At 39.3% G+C, this 23914-nt stretch overlaps 1 protein-coding gene across 2 annotated transcripts in view; it reads left to right on the forward strand.

The window, feature by feature from the left end:
• Nucleotides 1-23914, forward strand: part of LOC134527879 (proteasome adapter and scaffold protein ECM29) — a 157867-nt gene that overhangs the window by 59914 nt on the left and 74039 nt on the right. For both annotated transcript variants that reach the window (XM_063360870.1, XM_063360872.1), the window contains exons 14-18: nucleotides 7325-7459; nucleotides 12294-12426; nucleotides 12769-12941; nucleotides 14090-14191; nucleotides 18431-18758. In XM_063360870.1, the coding sequence (XP_063216940.1) occupies nucleotides 7325-7459; nucleotides 12294-12426; nucleotides 12769-12941; nucleotides 14090-14191; nucleotides 18431-18758 (871 nt within the window). The remainder of the gene's footprint in view (nucleotides 1-7324; nucleotides 7460-12293; nucleotides 12427-12768; nucleotides 12942-14089; nucleotides 14192-18430; nucleotides 18759-23914) is intronic.

The raw sequence follows: 23914 nt of genomic DNA on the forward strand, positions 1-23914 counted from the left end.
CTAACTAATTTAGGGTTATTTTTAAGATTGATAACTTTCATATCAAAAAAACTAAAAGTTACAAATTTTTTTTTTTTGTAAAATTCTACAATTACCTTATTTGCCCGCATATGGGACGTATATTTTGTGCCGATTTTTAGTGTAAAAAAGTTTACTGTTACCAATATACAATTTTGGGTTTCAAAAATATATATTGTACTGTGTGGTTTAATATGTGTGTAAATAACTAGCCTATGTTGGTTTTAATTGTTTAATCAAAATATCTCAGCAGTCACTTGAAGTTCTGTAAACAGCGCAGTTATTGTACGTGTGCCGTGTCTGCCGCCCGACGTGGGGCCGCCAAGTGACGCGTCTGCCACGTTGCGAAGGGAGAGGAGAGGAAAGGAATATCTAAAAATAAACCTGCCAGAGGGAGAGAGAGCAAGATGCAAGAGAGTGTGCGTGCGAGTTTGCATGAGGCCATATGGCAGTGTTGAAGGTTTTCCCTACCTTTCTTCTGTGTCGCGTGAACTGGCACCCACATAATTAACATGTCTATCTTGACAGGTGTTCAGATGCTACTGTGCCCAATCACTGTTGTTTTTGAATGAGATTTTCCATGCTTTCATCTGAACATACCATGACAAAACTGAAGCCATAGCTGGTGTTTATAAGAGCACCTTTTATAGTCCTCCAGCCTCATGTTAACTGGTTAAACTGCAACGGACAAAAAGTAGCTTGCTGCCTCTTCTCTGTCCATGGCAAATTGATGGATAAAAAAATAAAATACAATGGAGGAAAGTGAAACAAGGGTACAAACAATAGCAGTCTTCTCCTTTGTCTTGTTAGCAAGTGCTGGGAATTGGATGGGTCGTAAATATGGGGGAGGGGGGAGGGGGCTGCCTCACGCACCCTCCCATAGTAAACAGGCGAAGAGCCAAGGGTCAACTCCAGTCAGTGTTGTATTTCATATGTGTCAATTAGCTGAGAAAAGGAACACTTCACTTGTAAACATGGAACTCTAGTGAAGACATATATGGTGCTGCGACCCTTACGACCCATACAAATGGGTGACCATTCTGGGATAAATACGGTAAATATATAATTTTATCAAATCTCTACATATAAAAATCAATTGCAGTGCATTGGTCTTGCTGAAACTAGAAAATGGCTCTACCATTTTGAATGTTTTTGTTTGTTTGTTAGCTTCATTACAGGAATAGTTTACGGTGAAAAAACATTAGGAAAAACCCAAAGTACCAGCTGAAAATTCGAAAAATTCTATTTGGTAATTTTGTATGGGAATTGCCACTTCAAATTACTTTTGAATGTTTCTGTTTGTCCTCTATTTGTTCCAAAAATCACTGATCCGATCTCGATGAAATTTTGCACACTTGACCTTCGAAACACGAGGAAGGTCACTGTCTAAGTGAGATTACGATAACACCAACCCTTAAAGCAGAATTTAAGGTGGCGCACGAGTCATATGGATAGTTGCCTGTAAGTATTTTATATTATTTCTTCTTTGCGAGTGTTTTTGCAACAAGATCGAAACGCAGATGTGTTTTCGAAGCAATTTTCGGACATTGGTGATTGGAAAATCGCAGTTGACATCTCAACCGGATTCATCACGTTTCTGTCAGTTGACCGAATTGAAGGAGGAGCTCATTTGGCATGTTTGTCCAAACTTAGCGCAGAACTTGAATAACCATAATTGGCAGAGCGAACGAGCCATATTGGCGGAAAAACAAAGATAACAAAGATCTTAATGCATCCATTCAAAATTTATTCCGAGACAGTAGTTTTCTTTAAAATCGGTTGACACAGTTATCAACCAGGAAGAGGTAGTCAACTATACCACAGAATTTTTTAATTTGCTGCATTTGCCTGGATTACCACCTCACAATTTGGAATTGAAAGTCTGCTCAGTCATTATCATGTTGCGTAACATCAGTCAACCTCTACTATGCATTGGAACTAGACTGGTTGTGAAAAAGCTTATGAACGTCATCAAGGTGACGATTATCAAGGGAAAGTACTAAGGAGAGGATGTTTTGATTCCACGCATTCCAATGATTTCAATGGCCATTCGATTTTAAACAGCTGCAATTCCCCGTTCGTCTGGCCTTCGCAATGACCATCAATAAATCACAAGAGCAGTAATTGGAAGTTTGCGGAGTTAATTTCCGTGTTTCGCCGATGGACAACTGTATGTCGCTTGTTGGAAAGCCATTATCTTTTTTTATTTATGCGCCGAAAAACAAAACGAAAAATGTAGTTTACCAGAAAGCTTTGCATTGAATGTTGACTGCATTTATCTTTCGTTTAAATAAAATACATTGAATTCATTTAAATTACAAACGAGTTTCATTTAATAACCAAACTAAACTCAAACCGTACACGATGTGGCTAAAATGTTCTATCAATGAATTAGAGTTGAAGGTTGATAAGGGTTGATAATCGCTTATGAAGAGTTACAAACAAATTAATTTTTTGTTTTTACGTAGTTCACCAGGTCATTAGTTTTAAATAAATATTATATGTGAAGGCTTACAGAGAATTTGTTTTGATCTAGCAATTATTTTTGAGGTTTTTAAATTTACTTAACTAACATCTTTCTACATGTGATGTCCCACTTCTTAAATTTTTCTTCTTCAGAATGGAACTAAAAGTAATGAATATCAATAGTAGTACAGTAGGCGCATTATATCCAGAAGCCTGAGTGACCGTTACGGCCAGGGCAAGCGGGCACTTGGAGGGGGTTAACCTTGTGACTATGCATGCGCAGAATGCTTGCAAGGGGGTTGATCACGTGACTGCGCATGCGCAGAGCGCTTGGGTAAGGCTCATACTATTGGACCAGAAAATATTAATAATGTAGTTTTTGTGCATGATTCAGCCAGATTTGACTGTCCTATTTTGTTTGCGCTTGGAGTCATCTGAATTCGCTACATTATGTGCTTTTGGTGTTGTGATTAATTTATATTAAACATGGTTTTACTGTAATTGGTCTAGACTTCAATACACTTTGTCTTATAATTAGTGTTACTAGTGTTAGTAATTTTGTCTTGTGAATATGTGTGTTATGAAACACTTTCGAGTACGTAGCTAAATAAATAAATTTGTTGTGGGTTTTGTTATCACGATGCCACCGATATTATCGACGGTGAAGGGGAAGAAACTGCATTTGCAAGCCCGTGAAATAATTTATAATGTATTGTCATTCATGGAGAATGAAGCTAAAACTATAGAACCATCAATTCCAAAAGAAAAGATACAGTTGAGGACAGCTGCAGCTACTGGCGTGCCTCGTAGTGCAGTGCAGAGAATAAAAGTGGAAACAAAAAAGTTGAGCATCGGAGAAGGATGTTCTTTCGTTACACCTGATAACAAGAGACAGAAGACATGTAAATAACACCTAGATAATTTTTACCAAGCAGTACTTCGCAGAACTGTATATAATTGTTATGTAACTGAAAAATGTGTCATCACAGTGAAAAAATACAAATAAAACTACAACAGGACATTAATTTCCAAGGTTGCAATGCAACTTTACAGAAAATTTTAAAAAGGTTAGGTTTTCGGTGGCGAAAAACTAGTCGCAATGTCTCATTTTGATTGAAAAGTCTGATATATGACAGAAGCGAATTGAGTATTTGGGAAATATACGACGTTTCAGAAACGAAAATCGTAATATTGTGTACATGGACGAGTCTTATGTTTTGTCGTCCAATGTGCAACAGAAATGCTGGAGTGATGACTCAACACACAGCCTGTTGACACCTGTTTCTAAAGGACAAAGAATAATAATGGTTAATGCTGGCGGTGAAAATGGTTTTGTCCCTAATGCCTTAGTGATGTGGAAATCTCAACAGGCTACAGGAGACTACCATCACAAAATGAATCAACAAAACTACAAAAAGTGGGTAAAAGAAAAACTTATACCCAATATTCCTGCTAATACTGTTGTTGTTTTAGACAATGCACCGTATCACAACGTCAAGATAAATAAGTCGCCAACATCTAACTCGACTAAACACGACATGCAACAGTGGTTGCGAGAGCATGGTATTCCTTTTGCAGATGACATGCTCAAGCCAATAATTTACGCAATTTTTAAGCAGCATAAGCCGAAGCAAACCCTTTATTCAGTAGATAAAATTTTGAAATGTTACGGGCATACAACACTGTGTTTGCCACCTGACTTAAATCCCATCGAAAATATATGGGCAAAAGTGGAAGCCAAAGTTGCATCACACAATGTAACTTGTAATTTACAAGACGTAAAACAGCTCTGCGATGAAACATTTAATAGTATGGGGGCAGACGACTGGAGACCATACTGCGAGCACGTGAAAAAAACTTGAAAACGAGTACCACGACCGGGATGCACGTTTCGACATAGAAATTTATCCCATTATTATTAACTTAGAAGGTGTGGACAGTGACAACGGCAGTGATAGTAGTGATGACGACTGTAATATGGGTTATTCAAGCGACGAAATGGAAGGCATCGCTGCATTGCCAGCGAGCAGCGAATAGGTCAGGTGAGAAGTCAATGTTTTTAGTTACAATATAGACTCGATGGTTGCCTCCACACCTTGTTTCCTCCCTCCTTTGTCGCACCCCCCCACTACTGTAAATCTGTGACGTGTCCCAAGCTACTAGATATTGTGCGCCTACTGTACTTATTTCCTTATATAATTAGTTAATATTCTTCACAGGTATAGACTGAGCAGTGTAAAATTTCTTTAGTTGCATGACTTGCACTTGCTCAAGCTAATAGCTGGACAGAATCTGCAAGCCTTTACATGGTAGTTTTCTTGGTATCATGTATGTTTCCTATAACTGTTTAAAACTGTAACTTCAGAAGGTTTTGGTATCTTTAAAGTGTGGTGTTCTTATCAAACCTAATTTGAAAGTTTTTTTTCTGTCTGTCGTTTAGCAAGTGTTCTTTTCAGTGACCTAGGCCAGTTTTGAGTTACTAATCACAAGATTAAACTGAAGGTATCAAATATTTGTAATTGTATTACCTATCTTTACTGACTCATCACTTTTCATCATTCAAGCAGCAATTCTATGGCTGGCTCCAACCATGCACCCATACCAACAGCTATTCAGGGTCCAGTATGTACCAAATAGCGAAAACAGCACTTCACTTTTTCCAGGGTGTCAGTTGGGGGACAAAGTGAATATTTTTTTTTAATAAGAACCTAGTGTCCATATTTTTCAAAGGATTGGTGCGCATTTTTGTTAGTTATATTTTATATAGTTTTTAGAAATTGGTTAAGACACTTTCTTTTTAATGCATTTTGAAGTAATTGAATTATTTTTATTGTTATGAGGACATTAATTTTAATTACCTCCTCGTCTATTTTACTCTCACATCAGAAACAATTATGTGCCACAGCTGTAACTGAATTAGAGTCCTTTATGACTATATTGCACTTTTAAATGGTGTATAAGTGTTTTCTTATTCTTAACTCATGTGAAATTTCTGAAGGGAGAAAAAAACGGTTATAGCCATCACCGGTTGCAAATCTTATACATAGTTGACAATATACATCTGCTGTACACAATGTGCTACACATTTTCAATTGTTTCCCTATTTTTTACATTCCTCATCATCCATTTCTCTCTTTTGCTTTAACCTCTGTACAACCAGTTCATACTGTTACATGCGTGCTAGGAGGCAAGACAGAGACGCGTGCCAGGTATCTGAGCAGGCCTTCCAGTGAGTCTGGCCAACGGCCCTGCACTGGGGTTGACGTAACGCATGCCACTGTGTGACCGGCCAGAGTACAAGGGTTTCGCTACCCATCCCCCTCCGCTCCTAGCTCATCATCGAGCCTCGGACTATTAAGCAGCCTGGGAATTATATGTGCCTACAGAGGATACCACCATGCTTGGAGGATGTGACTTGAGGCCATTCTCAATGTTTTGGGCATCGGGTTGACCGGAATGACGCGACTCGTACTACCGCTCTTGTCCCTTCAAGAAGGCCGCCACGCTATATAAGTAGCGACGCCAGCTTCCACGGAGTTTCGAGAGTTTGGAGAGTTCCGCAAGTGAAGGGAAGTGCAACATCGGTGAAGAGGGTGAGAGACCCCCTCGAGAGCGGCGTGACAAGGAGCGACGGGACCGTGAGAGTGCGACTGAGTTGCGTGAGAATATTTGTGGACAGACACGAGATAAAGGAGCGAACCACTGTTGAGCCTAGCTCCAGTGAGGAGTGCGAACTGTGAACTTGACAGACATTGAGTGACTTGCGAATAAACATTTTTTTTAAGTGCAAGTAATTGTGATCATATAGTTTTAAGTACGATTATTTATTAGTAATGTAAATATTAGTAATTAATAAAACTGTAATAAAACTTAATTGGGTTATCCCTTACGAACCCAGTTCTCGCCACATAAGTTCGTTACAATATGAATCCTGTTCTATCAAACTTTAACACAAAGTTTTGCCCTTCAGTAACGTATTCTATTTATATTTTTGTTTGCTACCCTCTCTATGCACTGATTTTTCAGCAATTATCTGTAACACCTCATTTCAAAAAATTAAGTTCTTTTTCTGCAATACAAGTGATCCAAATTTCACTATCATGATCCATGCTGCACTTGTATACTTTTCCGGAAGTGTTTCTAGTTATGAAACATGTCTGGTGTGAACACACTCCCCCGCAAGCAGAGTGGGGCCGGCTGCCCCTCTTTTTCCCATTCACACATTCCCTCAATGCTCTACCCTCATTTCATCACTACTCATAGTCTCTTATGGGATGTCGATGACATGTTAAGACTCAGTTCCTTAAAAATGCACCATCATAAACTCACGCTTGGAGGTGGTTTACACGGTGCAGAAGGTGCCAGTGGACAGGAATTATGAATTTGAATAAAATTTTTCATAATGTAATAATTTGACATTTGTTATGCCCAGTAAGATAATGATGTTTCTTATTTGCAATTGTTAAGCTGGGAAAAATTAATTTTCCAATAGAGAATTAGGGTGAGATAATACTACTAATTCAACCAAATTTTTAGTTTTATACATACAGCATTTAAAAAAATATATATATATGTATTAATTTTTATACCACAAACTACCATTTTCACACAAACATAAATGATGTTATATACAATAGTCTTTTTTTTTTTTTTCACATTGCAACAAAAAATTTTTTATCAGACATAATGTGTTCAGGTGGTTATATTCACGGCCTTTTGTAGTTTCTACACCTGGGCTTTCTTCGCTGTACACCAGTAGTTGCTAAAGGCACAGCCTGCTTGAACAAAGCCCATGTGTCTTCATGTTGGGACTGTGGTGAGGTAGCCGTGTGTTCCTCAGGGCTTCTTCTCCTCGACAAAGGAGAGCATCCGGCCGCTGTGCTCGTCGCTCTATGGGATCATCGCTGCTCACGGTCTCGGCGAGAACGAGTTTGAAGAGAACATCGGCAACTTGCTTCAAGAACTTAGTACTAAGGTGAGTGTCCTTCACCAGTCTAGAGGAGTGGTCATGAAAGTTCCAAAAGTCCCAAAACAAACAGCAACGGTGCTGGAAGTTACAAAACTTTCATTTCTAGCAGCTTTTTGCTACCTAGCATTTTGTTTTTGCGATACCTCACTTCAGTTTTTAGTCGCTCATTAAATATTAAGATTTGGAGAAAGACCACTTAAATCATGTCAAATTTATAAATGAAAAAGGTTTTAGCTTTCTAACATATAAATAAGTATTTTACTGAAAATACTAGATAAATTTTGTATTGTTTTACTTTGCTTGTCATATATAAAAACTATCCTATAACATATAAAAGGGAAATTATTTTTAAATTGTCCTGAAAATGTCCTTCAATTGGTTCACCAGGTATTTGTAGATACCCTGAAATTGCGATGGATATTTTTTGAAACAACACGTGCGTTTTCTGCATGTTCTTTTACGTCTTATGTTTGTGCTGTAAGTAGTAACATTTAATTTCAAAAAAAGTTAATTGTTGCTGTAAAAAAATGCATGGCATATAAGGCATAGAAATGTGCATCGCTAATGTTTGTATTATTGTATTTCACTTTCGTTTTTATTTTCTTTGTGGGTACTTTAAGAGGATTCTAGAGTAATTGCTTAAGATTTATCACTTAATCTTTGTACACTAGATTTGTTACCCGCAATACTAATCATTGTAACCCATTGCCTATTTGTATCTCTATTTACAGGATGCATGTTAGGAAGTGATGATTGGAATAAATTTACCCTTAAGGTTTGTGTTTATAATCTGTTTAAGCTTTGGTTCACCCATCATGCTCTCACAGGACACATCTGTGTTCCCGTAGTAGAATAGGATCTGCATTTGTTCTACTTATTTTTTTGTGAATTTGTGCGGCAGTTGTTAGCAAGCTATCGGGGATTGGTCCCCGATAGGCTGTAAATGTTGTGTAGGAATTTTAATTTATTTTTACAATCCCGACTTTTAATTTACTTATTTCATTTAATTGGTATTTAACTATAGTAGCAAATTAATTCAATGCTAAATTAGTCCATAAAATATATAATGTTTTGTCTCATTAACTATATATTAAGTACCATTCCCAGAAATGATTGAGATGTTACTTAAATGACTGTGGTCATTACCCGGAAAATCAGTTTCATGGTATGGGCCGCCCTCATATTTGGGTTGCATTATGTATTTGTCTACAGTATATGTCTGAGTAGAAGTGAAGTATTTGTGTACTGTCTCTCAGCTTATTGGAACATAAAAAATACTATTCTGTGTCTCCATGTGGTGTCTTTCTCTGTCTACTGGAGAGGTGGCAATCACCCACTCCTTTCTCCCCCCCCCCCCCTCTCTCTCTCCCATTTGGTTTTTACATTTTTCTACCCCTCTGTAGAAAGTTATTGTTTCTTCTCTGTTCCTTATCCTTTCATAGAACTAGCATGCAGAGAAACTTGTGCCGGGCAAGAGGAATATATAAGTAGCACTTTAATGCACCAATTTTCTGAGGCGTGTTTTTCACAGACTGAACCCAGGAAAGTTTCCATAATTTAAAGATGGATGCAGCAATACGTGTGCATCTTGCGAAGCCGGGGCTGCAGTATTCATCCTGAAAAATTGCAGTTAAAAGCATGCAAAATAAATACCATGAGAAAATTATATTGTTGGTTTTATGAAAACCTGTCGTGATAGACACATGAGGATTGCCTTCACATACACTTCTTCACGATCATTTACAATGGCAGATGAAGGAAATTTAACTAAACACTGCTTAAGATAAGATTGCAAAAACCGGGTACACAGAGTTTCTGGCGTAGTATTTTTTTTTTCTGTGTTCTTTCCCCCAGTCAAATGCTAGCCAGTCACGTCACCCCCCCCCCCCCCCCCCGGGTGCCTGCTGGGCTGATGGCAGGCGAAAAGTGGTTTAACGGCAGGTGAAACAAACAAGACGGTGACTGGAGACATGAAGCAGCAGTCAGGACATCCTCTTCTGGTTTAAAGTGTGACATCTGAGGGGATGGGCAACTGAAGAGTCAGACCAAACAGCTTTCTGCCACAGCAACAGCAACAGGATGGTTAGAAATAAAGAATGGCCAAGCAAATAAGTGTGCCAGAGCGATGCCTTCGTATTTTTTTTACAGCTTCAGAATATAACAAACTAACAAATAAACTGAATATGAACACTGATAACCTAAAACCTGGATAGTCTGGGCCCGTATTATTGAGAGAGTACTGTATTTATTTCATCTAGCAGACATGCAGATATATATCATTTCTGAAACACCCTTCTTAGTCCCAGAACGTTCCTGAAATGACAAGGGAACATGACTGAGCTGTAAAAAAGTACTCTCAGTTCTGTTGTTAGCAGGCATGAAACTTTATTTTAGCAAGTGGGCAATGATGACAGCCGCTACATCACGCTTCCAACAATGACACATTAATTTTCCACTTTACTTGGCACTTGCGTGCAGTCCGAAATAGAGGTGCTGTTGGTCTGCATTCTAACCAAGAATTACTAAAACAAACACTCCGGAAACTGCTGGTCCCGCGGAACAGTGCCTGCCTGCGTTCTAGACGGTGTGAGGTGAAAACAATATTGTTACGAACGTGACATTGGCCGGGACACGTACAGGTGCAGAGCTGGCTGGCGACTGCCGCAATATGATATGTGCCTCGCGCGCCTGGAATATAACAAGGATTGTCGCTTTCCTCCCTCCTTCCCACCACTCCCCGCGCGGCACCCTGCGTTTGACACGTAACTGACACCGGACAGCTGGGAGTTGCGCGAGCCGCCGACACGTGTTTTCGAGAGATTTCTGCCGTCGGGACGGCTCGCGATGACGCGACAGGCCCCGGCGGCTCTAGTGAGTTCTGGAATTTCGCTGGGGCCTATATATAGGTCCGAGGATGTCAGGAAGAGGGAGTCAGTGAGTCTGAGCAGTTGTGTTCGGAGTGTTCAGTCGGGAGTTCTCCCGCGGCGGAGTTTCCGGGTGATAGTGCCGCGGGTGCGGCAGAGTGGCGAAGTCCTTGGACGAAGGTTCCAGGGCAGGGAGTGAGTGAGTTCAGTGGAGTCGGGAGTTTTCCCGCGGGGGAGTTTCCGGGCGATAGAGTCGCGGGCGCGGCGGAGTCTCGAGGGAAGTTCCGAGCGAGGCGTCAAGTGGGATCTCGGTGAAGGGTGTGACGGCGGCGGCGGAGTGCGGCGACGGAGTCCCGCGGCGGAGACCCACGAGGGGCGCTGCGGCGAGAGTTGCGCCAGAGGTGCGGCCCAGCGAGGTGTGCGGAACGAGTGACTGGGGAATTGACATTTCTTGAAGTGTAATTAATTATTTGCAAATTTAGAAGATTACATATTTGTAAGTGACAAGTAGTGGTAATAAATAAAACTGTGTGTGTGATAAAAAAATCTTTAATTGGGCTATCCTTTACGAACCCGCAGGAAAATCGTAACAATATGAATGATTGGCAGATTATGCCCCCACTGAAGTGCTCTGTAAACTCAGAAAAGAAAAAAGTTACATTGATAATGAAGCTATGGGCGTTAAATCATATGAAGCTGAAGAACATTAGTTGCGGGAGCTCCACATCACAGCATCAGCCTTCTACGGTGGCCCGCGCGGGTATGGAGACAAGTTCTGTGTGCACGGAGTAGAAGTGGTGTCATGAGTAATTATCTGGCGGCCAGTCTGTTTCTACGTACTATGTACTCTTAAAAAAACATACACAATGCACTCTTTATGCTACTATCCATCCTTCTTCAGTTTATGAGGTCTCAAAAACAAAACTGAAACTAACAAGCAGCACAAGACAGACAGGACTGGAACTCTGTCTTCTGAACTCTGTGTTTTTCAAAATTATAGTTGACAAACTTTGCTTATGCTTTCTCAAAGGCTAAAGGCAATAAAAAAACATTTCAGAAAAACAAGCAAATTTGTCTTGTAGGCAGGTAGCCTAATACGTAATGTCTATTTTACTGTACAATTTAATTTTATGAAGCCCATCCATGTTGCGCAATGCAAAATCTCATACACAAGCACTATTACGTTAAATTTTTGGCAATAACATGCACTTTTAAAAAAAAAACACATTTAAAAAAAGCTGAATCTAAAAGCAAATTGTGCAAACTGAAGTCTAAATTTTTTTCAGTCCTAAAATTCATAACAGTTCTCTGCTTGATATGGGGTAAAAATCACAACATAATTCCCTCTTAATTTTCGCAGCAGTAAATAGTGACTTGGCCTGTAGCATAGCAGTTCAATCGTCGTCGATCCATCTGGTGAAGAAAAGTGTATTTTGCTCCAGCAACGATGGTTTTTCAGTCTTCGTTGCATGGCATTGCGTACGCCAGCCATCCTGCTTGTCCTGAGTCCCGTATGTAAGTTCCATGGCGCGTGCTGCAAACTCGTCCAGCTCACCTGTTCGACTGCAACACCTTTCCACTGCCACCGCATGAACAGTATTTCCAAGTACATGACTGGACAATAATCTCCACTCATTTTATAGGCAGGCATTATCATTATTTTCTTTTAAATCAAGTTTATATAAGACCAACAATCAGACAAGAGTATTAAAACTGAAAATTCAAAGCAACAAATTTGAGAGTGAAGAAAACTGCTTACAATAGGCCTGCGTTACCAAAAGTGAAATATATATATATATATGTGTGTGTGTGTGTGTGTGTGTGTGTGTGTGTGTGTGTGTGTGTGTGTGTGTGTGTGTGTGTGTATATTACTGCATATTTAAATGATAGTAAATACACATATCTCAAAACTTTGTTGCCTTTAAGTGACTGCTAGAAGTGTTGGAGAAGGCTGCAGGTAGTGGTGTGTGTCGCAGAGCGTGGAAGTGCAGCACGGCTCCGTGCTGGCTGTGGCACACGCCCTCGAGAGGAAGCTGTGTGCGGCCCCGCTCGATGACAATGCCAGGCTGCCCGCCTCACCACTCTACGGCCAATGTGTGCGCACTACACGTGAGTCACTGCTCACTAGTACCGTGGCTGATGGCTGGGCCACTCTATCAGTATGATGGTGTTTTTTTTTTTTGTGTGAATATCAACAAATTTTTTTTATATGTTTTTAATATTATTTAAATTCTTTCATATATGTACATTTCAAAATGTTTGGTTGAAATATATACAGTGTTATATTATCATAAAGTGGGCTCGATTAGTAGAGACAAGATATTATGGTTGTATTTTTTAGGCCTTCTATTTTTTGCAGTGGCACTGCTGGAACACCAGAGCACGGTGTTAGTGCCAGCTGCTTGCACTACGCTGCAGATGTTTAAGTGCCACGGTGGGTTGGTGTTGCAGTGGCGCTGCTAGAGCACCAGAGCACGGCCCTGGTGGCAGCTGCTTGCACTGCGCTGCAGATGCTGACGTGCCACGCTGCACTGCCTCTCCCCGACACGGATGGTACGGACAACAAGCTGAGCATCGTGCGCCGCCTGCAGGCCCTCGTGACCAGTGCCAAGCTCCCCACCAAGGTGCGTCCGTGGTCAGGGTTCGCCCGCCGAGCCCGTGCTGCCCGTCAACCTGCGGACGGACTGGTGATGCCTGTACTGACGAGCTTGCTAAAAAAGACTACTCTGGGATTTCGAGACTGATTATGTCAAATAAATTGTTTGATCACTAGTCATACCTTAATGAAAAGCTCATGAATTCAGCAACTACAAAAAAAATATGTTAGTGCAGTACTAATATAGATTAACAATAATTATTGGTGGAAAGAGTGACTCTTTTTAATATGTTAATGATTGATTGTTCATAGTGCATAACCATGTGGTAAAATGAAGTGATTCAATTCTGTAACCACAGCATTTGTTGGGACAATTAGGTGGGTGATGACAATGATGGTGACTAGATATTAGCAAAGACTAACAAATTAAGTACGTCTATTGACAGAAAAACACATGTTTGTTACAAAATGTTGTGGCAATAAAAATGTAAAATTTTAGTTGACTTCTGCATCAGTTTTGGTATTTGTTTTATTTAATTTATTATAAAACTATTACGGTACTATAAAAAAATTGTCTTGTTTTAATTTTTTGACTTGACAACGTCTAATAAATCGATGAACGCCGGCTGCACGCACGAAAAAGTGTTCAATTGCACATTTCATTTCACTCCTTTGTATCCAAACAAAATAGTGATAATTCAATAAAAATGACTCAATTTATTCATAAAAGTATGCAGAGGTAGATTTTATCATGCAAAAGATAGAAAAATTAAAAAAAAAAATTCTTCCTCAAAGAAAATAATATTTTTAATGCCTAAATGGTTTGGTTGCAAAAACCTATTACGGCTCAGTCTCAGGCAGAATATGATATTTCCTTTTCTTCTGGATCAATCATTTCATCATTGTTTTGTTATGACGTCACGTTAAACTATCGTCCGTAAACCGACTTTACAGACAACCAATTTTTTTTTTTTTAATGAAACAATTTTTTGACTGTATTTTCTCTATATTACTAACAATTTTATTAATATCTGGAATAAAATTTTTAGTTTTAAATACATCTGTTAATTCAATACACATATTATGTTACAATACGGCCAAGTGGACCGAGGTCAGGATAAAACCTGGCCGGTAACGGAGGCTTGCGAGCGTGGACGTTCCGGCTGTGTGTTGCAGGCGCGCGAGCAGGCGGCACTAGCCCTCGGCTGCCTGTGCCTGGGCGAGCAGTTTCCTCACGCCCGCCTCATCATCGAGGGCTTCTTGGGCCTGGCCAGCGAGGTGCGTGAGGCTGATGTGTGTGTGTGACAAGCTGTACTGTGTACACCCGTCCTTGAAGTAACGCTGTTTCAGTTGCGCAGTTTTGGTAACGACACCATTGAATTATAGCATGATTTAATGTAGCTCTTTTTTGCCTGCACCCTTGTTGTAAGTGGTTTACGCAAATTTAAATACAGTAGAATCTCGTTATAGCGAGCACGGTAATAGCGAGAACACGGCTATAACGAGGTATTTTTGAGGAATTTACGGCGTGATCACTTGAAGCGCGCTTTTGTTATTTGTCTTTTTTATCTCCACCCCTCTCGCTCGCCACTAGACATCTTGCTGTTGACGCCTGTCACATTCTTCAGCCTTGCAGTCGCCACCTAAGTGCGTGGCTTTAAAAATAGAATCCCATCCTTTATTTCTTTTATCAAACTTCCGTTAGTTATCTGTGCCGTCTGCCGTGTGTAGACATAGTTTGAGATTGGAACAGAAACAACGTAAGAAAGTATTTTTTACAAATTATAAATATGTTTTTGTTTTTATAATTGCGTATTTTCACGTTTTTTGATTGTTATCTTAAAAGAGATAATTTTAAAAAGCCGCTCTAATGAGATTTAATTGCTTCTTGGTTAACAAAAACTATTAATTATCAAATATTGTTAATTGTTTATATTCTATTTATTATTATTTACGCGACGGCATACTGTACGCGTACGCAATACGACTAGATTCGTTGCTGCAACATAACATAGCATGTTATGCGGTATCAGAAGTAACGAGTAACGTAACGATAGTAACGAGTACTAATTGTTATAGTAACGAATACATACGGGTACACATTTTTTCGTTACTTTTACACCTCTAGTAGGCACTACCGTATTTATTTCCGAATCGCTAGGGCAGTTTTCTTGTAACTTTTGTTTCGGTCAGTTGTTGGGGTATCTGTCCGGGAAAGGGGTGGTGATGGTTTGAGTTTAATCCCAAATTTATTTTCTAAATAAGTTGACAGGTTTCTTTAAATGAAAAAAGTATAGTTTTCCAGCGACTATTTCGTTTGAGGCGTACGTGCGTTGCTGCAGCCGCACTCCTGCTTTTTTGTAAGGAATTAAATAGTCGCGCTACACTAGCACCACCTGTTAGCAACATCCCGAACCAACATGGCCGCCAGCAGACTGCCCGCGTCGACAATAGATAGCAGGACAATGCTGCGTCGGCCGCGGTCTGAGATGCTATACTTACATGGCCTGGTAGGGTATTCTGGTTATTTTGACGCAATCGGTGATCGCATCCGTACTTATGGGGTATCGTTTCAAAGAGAATTCACACATCTGCTCACAGAAATTAAGATTTCGTTAATATAACCTGTTATTTTCCAATTATACAGGTTTAAACGCAATTTTTATGCTATTTTCGGTTAATTTTAATTTTTGGGGGCCAAAATTTGTCCAATTCGGTTATAGCGAGGACACGGTTATAGCGAGGATCAAACCCGGAACCGTGACACCTCGTTATAACGGGACTCTAGTGTACATACAATAAATTTTAATAGCATGACAAATCAAAACGCAATAGCTTACTCGGTCCGTAGTAGCTTTTCACTTTTTTCATTGCCTTTTTACATCAGCACAATTAAATGTGTACACTAGCTCGTTGTACATAGAAATATTTTCGTTGTTTTTTGGCATTCTGCCAATGTGTATACGTATTACATCATGCATTCACTAAGCAGCAGCACTGGTGATAGAGGCCAGATGATTTCATAGCAAGTTTCTCACTGCTATCAGAATGTGCTAGTGGCAAGTCATGTTAGTGATTTAAGTGTCGTTATTTGTGAACATGCATTTTGTAAACAACATAGTCTGTAATTACATCAATTACTGTTGGTTCGACTCTGATTCTGGAATTGGCCAATTCCATCTATTCAAATGGAGTCAAAGGATTCAAAGTTCACTTTCTTTAAAATTTATTCCCTATAGAAAAATATTAAAATTGGGATATATATTTTTTTTTAATTATATAGGGGTAAAATTTTATTTGTCAATAACTAAACAAGAATTTTCATCTGACTGACTGGATGATTATATGTTAATCGGCCAGTATCGCAATAATCGACTGATACCGCTGTAATCGGCCATTATCACATCAATGGCCATCACACGACTAATCAGTCGATTCCCCACTAATCTGCTGGTACCCCACTAATTGTCCAATATTCTATTAATTGGCCAATATTCCACTTATCGACCGATACCTCAACAATCTTGTGAGCCAATTTACTCAATTTCTTGTATGATTTAGTAGGGTAACAATGATGTCTTTTTTCATAATTCTATTGCAACAAGTCTTAATAAATCATTGTTTCTTACAAGGATCGTTATCACACAATTCTATAATAATTATGTTGATCTTTTAACAAGCATTTACCCTATTTTGAATTCAATTATAAAATAGAAATTTGCAAGTCTAGAAAAATACATAAAATTATATGTTATTTGCAAAATTATAGTGCCCTATCTTTATGAATTGGTTATTAATTGCAAAAATTCTAAGTAAACAAATATCGTTATTTATTTTTAATGACATTTGTAGATAACAAATTGGTTTTTAATGAATATGTCACAAGTAAATATAAATTGTTTAGTTAAAATATTTCAGCAGTGAGTGTAAAGCATCATGAACTGCGTCATTTAAGCTACGTCTGCCATGTGTCGTACAGCTACCTGGCCGACACCGGTAAGTGACGTAGCTGTCTGCCACCAGGGCTGTGGCGCTCGGCAAGAGGGGTAATCTAAAAATAAAACAGCTCTAGAGAGAGAGAGAGAAAAAAAACACACACAGCCATACCCACACCCATACCCACACCCACACCCACACCCACACCCACACCCACACCCACACCCACACCCACACCCACGCCCACGCCCACACTGGTCATCATTCACTGTGTCTGATCCACCAGAAAAATGATGTCGTAGGTTGTTAGGTTTTAGGAGTCTTTGCTGTGAGTTTGCAACCAGATGTTTTCCACTAGATCTATACAAGTTTTTTTTTTCTCTTCGCTGTCTCATTCTGAACAAAACTAATGCCAGAGCTGTCATGCTTTGTTTCTACCTTTTGATCCGAAAACTGTCAACTTTAACACCCACACAGTGTTTTGATTTTTAGGGACATGTTATTATTCTTTTCAGTACGCTGTCAGTTCTGATCTATTTTTAAGGACTTGCCCGACACTCTCCTCCGTAAAATACTTTAGCGGATAATGTGTTAGTAATGACTCCGAATTACTGTGTTAAATCCTGCTTTACTATATTAGTCTTTTCAAAATTTACGTGGCCAGATATAGCAAAAAACCTTACCTAAATAACCCTAAAACATTACGTGAATCCTGTGGAAATTTTTTCCCCCAGCGCCAAGAAAATTGTCAGTTGACTTTCGAGATCCCGCACAGCCGAATTCGTAAATAACTGAATATTTGTTTTCACAAAGTGTTAGTCATCGAAATCAAATCAAATATGAACAATGAACTATTCGTTTTGATATTCGAAAATTTAAATACATATTCGCACAGGCCTGCTTAATACAATAACACAAGATATCCACCATCTTAGCCGCAGATTTCTTCATCTTACAAACTAAAGGTGTACGCAAGGCTAATAAGATGAAAACAAAACAAGCTGCATTCTTTTTCATTTTGCTTTAGCAGGAATGTGAAGTGGACCACAACAGTGCTACAAGTGCTTGAGGTTCCCTCAAATGTTATACTTGTCCCTTGTGGTCTGCTTATCATTCTACACACTAGTTTATGTGATGCTTCGGGATATTGCCATGTCTCTGTGATGCAGAAAAGTAACATGCATTTAAATAATTTCAAAATATAAGGTCAGTTCAATCAATCCACTCGATTTGTGAATTACTATGAATCAAACCTCCAAACTTTAAGTTTGCTAGCGTATTGCACTGCCAATTTTTTAAAGTAAAATAAGCATTTGAATTTTTTTTTTTGTAGTTATCTTAAAGGCAGGAACAAATAGGTTTTTTTGTACATAACTGAAATAAATTTTTATTTGTAAGAATTTTTTTATATGAATTTTTAATTTTACAATATTTAGAATGTAAATATTAAGTTTTATGTAGTTGTATTAAAAACACTTATTTCACAATAAGAGATGCTGATTTTGAGAAGGAGGTGTATTCTAATTTTTCCAGCCTCTAGTAATGAAGCAAGCGAAGGTGTGCTTGTTGTCATGTGTGCAGGTGCGCGACGTGGAGGTACACCTGACGGCTGGCGAAGCCCTAGTGGCGTGCGTGCAGGGAGGCTCATCCCCACGCTGCCGTGATGCGTGGCGTGTCACGGAGGATGATTGGGTGCCTGCACGGCCGCCTCTGGACAGCCTGGACAACGACCTCGACTGGCTGCTGGAGCGGATTCTAGCACTCGTGCCAGAGCCTCGTCCGTCCTCGCGGCAAGCAGCGTGCGTGTGGCTGCTGGCCCTACTGCGCCACTGTGGCAGCCGTGCGCCCGTCACCGCTCACCTTGATGCCCTGCAGCGTGCCTTCATGGACTTGCTGGCCGACAGCAATGGTAGTGCTGCGCCACCACACCTTTATGTGTTGTAACTTCCTTGCCATGCTGCCACCACGTTTCCATGCAGTCACCACCCCCTTGCCATGCCTACCTGCTTACCATGCCACCACCCTCTTATTTTGAGACCACCCCCTTGCCATGCTGCCACCACTTTTCCATACTAACAGTTTCTTTCCATACCACTACCTCTTATTGTGCGGCCACCCCCTTGCTATTTCGTCTTCTCTTCTGCTACCCCTTTGCCATGCTGCTACCCCTTTGCCATGCTGCCATCCCTTTTCCTTCAGCAACCCCCTTTCCATGCTACTACCCCCTTACCATGCTACTACCCCCTTACCATGCTACTACCCTCTTACCATTCCTACTTCCATTACCATGCTGCCACTCCCAGACCATGTTTTTACCTCTTACTGTGTTCCCACCTTACTGTGTTCCCACTCCCTTACCATGCTGCTACCCCTTTATTGTGCCATCACTCCCTTACAATATCATCTCCTTACTGTACTGCTACCCCTTACTATGCCACTACCTCCCTGTCGTGCTTCACTTCCTTGCCATAACCTAATATCTGTGATCTTTCTATCGTTTTTTGTGGGAGGACGGTAATGGATCAATTACTGTTTTTGAGTTTTGGTGCCTTCCTTAATACATACCCCTCTGCTTGCAAGCTGTTTTCTTCAGGAAGAGGACAATGAGAAGTTATTCTCGGGGTTTCAAACACCACTTCTTCACAAGGCAGATAAGTTTCAGGAAGTACGTCCAAGTGGCAAAAGACAGGGCTGAGTTTTATAAGGCATGGTTGTGTCTCATTTAGGGATCTTAATAAGGTAGGGGTTTCTCTCCAAAGTATGCGTAAGATCATCGATCAGTAAAGGATGAGTTGAGACTATTTACAGTTCAAGGTCATTTATTGTGCACAGTGAATACAAATAACAAAATCGGCCCCCTTAACCTACTCTGTGACAGCTGCCCCTATTGTAGCAACAGAGTAAAGGAATGAAGTATTACGGGTTGTGGCACTGCTGCGATAGTATTCTCCCAGTCATGCCGGCTGCTCATTGCCGCATATACTTGTGAAACCAGATGACCCATAGCGGCCATAGCAGTAAACCTTTCAAGACATTGCACTCGCAAACATGGAAGAGACAGTAAAAAAGAAACGTTCGCAAACAGATGTTGAATTCAGTGTCTGGCAGGCTCTCTGAGCTGAAGGTCACAGGTTTCTTGAGGGCAGGTAGAGGAAGAAGCAGGCAAGCTGTGCGAAGAGTCTCATAAGGCGATAAGTCGGGCCAAGGTCGGGCCTAAGACTGTAGATAACAGAGACAGATACAGAATGTTTGTCCAGGAGTAACAAGTAACGGCAATAGACACATGCTGAGTAAGCAGGAAGGAAGGAAGAAGAGGTGCTGCCTTCCTCCCCCCGCACAGCAGGCAAGACTGGTGGTCACAAGTCACTGCAGAAAAAATCAAGCTGGGTGTATTTTGGGATGGTGACCACAGCTGCTTACTCCGGAACACTAGTAGACCTGGGCGGTCGACAGTTGCAGTGTGTGGAATGCATCAGTTTAGATTTCAAATGTTCATTTGAATATTTGGAGTGCCGCGGTCCGTTACATGCTGGTATTTTGTAACGTCTAAAAGGTTCATTTTGGTCCTTTGACACAATCAGCATCTCCCATCCCAGGGGAGGTTTCATTTTGACGAAATAACATGTTAAAAGTGTTTTGTGATGCTGAAATATAGTTAAATAGTGCAGAATAAGTGAAATTTAGTTGTGCAATTGAATGCAGGAAATTCCAGTATTTGTTTAGTCCTAAATAAATTCATACTAGTTATTATTAACCACAAGGCAAACCTAAATGTTTGAGCGTACAACAACTATATTGCTTGCTTTTGCAGCAATAACAGCATAATACCTAGGCTTCATGTGTTGTGATTGGCCTTAATTTTTGTAAGTATATTTCAGGAAATTTCTTGATTATGCTGAATTAGTAAGGACTGTATATGCCACTAAATTTTTTGCACATCCCATCCCAATTCTTGCAGGAAATAATTCTTTACCGGGTTTTTTTAGGGTATTCATGTTGAGGGTTTTTATTTTCCACCATATTCAGTGATGTAAACAGACATAACAACCGCTCATCAGCTTACGTACTTATTTTTTAGTGCAAATAGTTAAAATTATGTTATAACTTTCAGCAAACAAATAATGATTTACATCTGTCTGTACAGCAACGCACAACTTTGGCTGGCTGGTGGTTAGTTTCGTTCAAAACATTTATCTACAAACTTAAGAAATAAAGATTTATTTGAACAACAGGGCAAGCATGGTTCTTTCAATCACCCCCATCATGGTGATGATGCATCACGGGTATGACAGCTGAGTTATGAAGGCCGTGTAAAAATGTGTGCACGGATTCCATCATCATAACTCTCTCATAATCATTCAGATTTCATGGTATTTTGCGGTTGTGAGAATTTCCTGGCTCAATGTTTGTAGTAGTGCTTTTGGAAAATAACAGAAATAATAACTGAGGTAAATGGTGAGGTATTTTTAACTTCATAAAAACATATTTTTTCCGAGTAAATAAATATTTTAACTAAGATTTTACGTATTATCATTGTAGCTTATTTAACCTAACCAACATTTCACTTTGGTTATTATTCTTCTATTTCCCAGATGCCAGTACTAAATTTATATACCATTTCCTTATGTATTTGTTATGTTAAAGAATAAATAAGCTGGATTCTCATTCTTACTATTTAAAATTCAAAATTTGTTAGTCACTACTCAATCTACTAGTCAGTGACCACAATTTCCACACCCCATTGGAAGCAGCATCTAAACTGCGCAGCTCTATCATGAATCAAAATTCACACAAACACTAAAACCAGCGTATGTTTCCAGACCCACTCTCACCACAAAAGGGGTGTAGATAAAAGTAAATAGCATTTAAACCAAATATTAGCAGCACAAATTATAGGAGAGATATGAATTAGCAGTAATATTCTTAAATATGTTTCCTTCAACTTACATATAAATACTAATGGTAAAAATTTATCTTACATACCAACAGTTACAAGGCAGCAAGTTGGTTACATCCAAAGAAATTAACACCATAGCTAAAAATTCAAAATCATATTCATCTGCACGCTTCATTAAATAATAACTATTAAAAATCTAAAAGAATTAAAAAAACATAACAATGGCTACATTAAAATATTAATATTAATTTGTTACAGCAATATTCTTTTCCCTATGCCTCAGCTTTAAGTTTTACGTAATTAGTTAAAGTTCTTTAACATGTGTAGCGGTTTTATCCATGCTGGCAAATTACGTGTCTCACTGCGATCACACAACTTTTCTCATCCGTAAGTTAAGGCCTAATTGAAATTACTTATAAATTGATAATAACAGACATTCGGGCTCTTCATTTCGCGGCCCCCAAAGTCCTGATAATTTCCTCTTACAGTTTAGATTTTAAATTCACCAACAAACAAAATTTGCTCTGGCGATAAACTTCATGACATCTAAATAACAGTTAAACTCTTCAGCTGAGGACTACATGCAAAGGGTGGGGCCACGCTTACTTGCCAACATCCATTAGGCTACCTTGTTCATGCGTGCTAAAAATTTGCACGGGGTTTGCCAGTAGTAATTGCAAACACACCAAATTAGTGTAAAATACTTCCAAAAATCACACCTTGCCATCTGCCAAACCCTGTAGCTCAGTCGTAAGGCAAATTCTTTGCACACCATCATTTTACAATCGTCACATCCCGCATTGCGAAAAAATTAACATGCATAGCCCCGGGAGACGTCCGAGTCCGCTCGCTGTGGGCAACACGCTCTCCCTCCAACAGCTGACTGCCTTCGTACGTCAGTCCACTCCTTTTCCCCTCCTTTCAGTACAAGTCCAGTGCCTAAAAACACGTGTAACTCAAACCTTTCAAACCATACATGTAAAATAAATTTAAATGCACACACTTCAAACTATCTACCTAAATTAAGTAGCCATAATAAATATATTAACTAACTATTAACTAACAAATACCTATTCATTAAAAATAAAATACACATTTTAAATTATCTACAAGTTCTTAAAGTTTCCAACATCTTTTTGAGTTGCCTACTTAACACTTTTCTTTTCAGTTCCAGGCATTATGAGCACACACATACACGCCCACGCACATGTCCTCACTAGGGGTGGGCGAATATAGATATTTTCGTTTCGAAGCGAATTCGAAGCAAATTTTTATAAATATTCCCGAATTCGAATCGAATATCGAATACTAGGCCAAATCAAAGAATTTATTAAATGCAAACACCAAACAACAGTAAACTAGCTATGTTTAGGCAAATGCTTCTGGAAAGCACATTTCAGGGACAACTGATTTTCTTTTTTTTTTTCTCTGTGACAGATTTTTCATGACTTTTTAGTTGTTTTAATTGTACAGGGTGCTGTTTCAGATAATTTTGTAGAGTTGTAGTAGTACCTGTTGGAATTTTGTATGTTTTTTGACATGCTTTGCAAGTTGCTTCTTTCCCATTGGCACTCTTGGTAAAAAAAAAAAAACAACCAAATAGGACTTATTGGTTTTTTGGCAGGCGGCCCCTGATTTAAACCAGAAGTACTTTCTTCCATTATTTGAATATCAACTACAAATAATGTAAACTGCTAAAAATCTTTCACACACGTTTGCTAATACATAACCTAACTTAACCATCAACGCAACATTCTCCATTAACTTAGGCCTTTTGAACCATTGCCAAAAACTTAGCCACATAACTTTTACTATTTGTATACAACTAAATACTGTATGGTAATATTATATACGGCCGTCTGAACTTTCTACGTTATTATCGTATAATAATAATTATATTGAATAAGAACGATTGAAGGTAAATATAAACTTTTTTTTCTTTTTTTAAACTTTTGGCCTTCAGTTTACGCGCACAGCCGTTTAGAGACAAACTGCTAATTGTTTATTACAATCCGTCCAACGTAAAAAAAAAATATCTTTACTCTTTGCACAAAAGAAAGTGTGTGGGTGAAAAACGGAGTGGTTATATGGTCGCCATCTTTGTTTACGATTATTCACGTAACTCATTTTTTCTACTGTTCCATCCATGGAATATTTTCCCCGTTTAT

This window comes from Bacillus rossius, chromosome 1 (assembly GCF_032445375.1).
Source record: "Bacillus rossius redtenbacheri isolate Brsri chromosome 1, Brsri_v3, whole genome shotgun sequence".
Lineage (NCBI taxonomy): Eukaryota > Metazoa > Arthropoda > Insecta > Phasmatodea > Bacillidae > Bacillus > Bacillus rossius.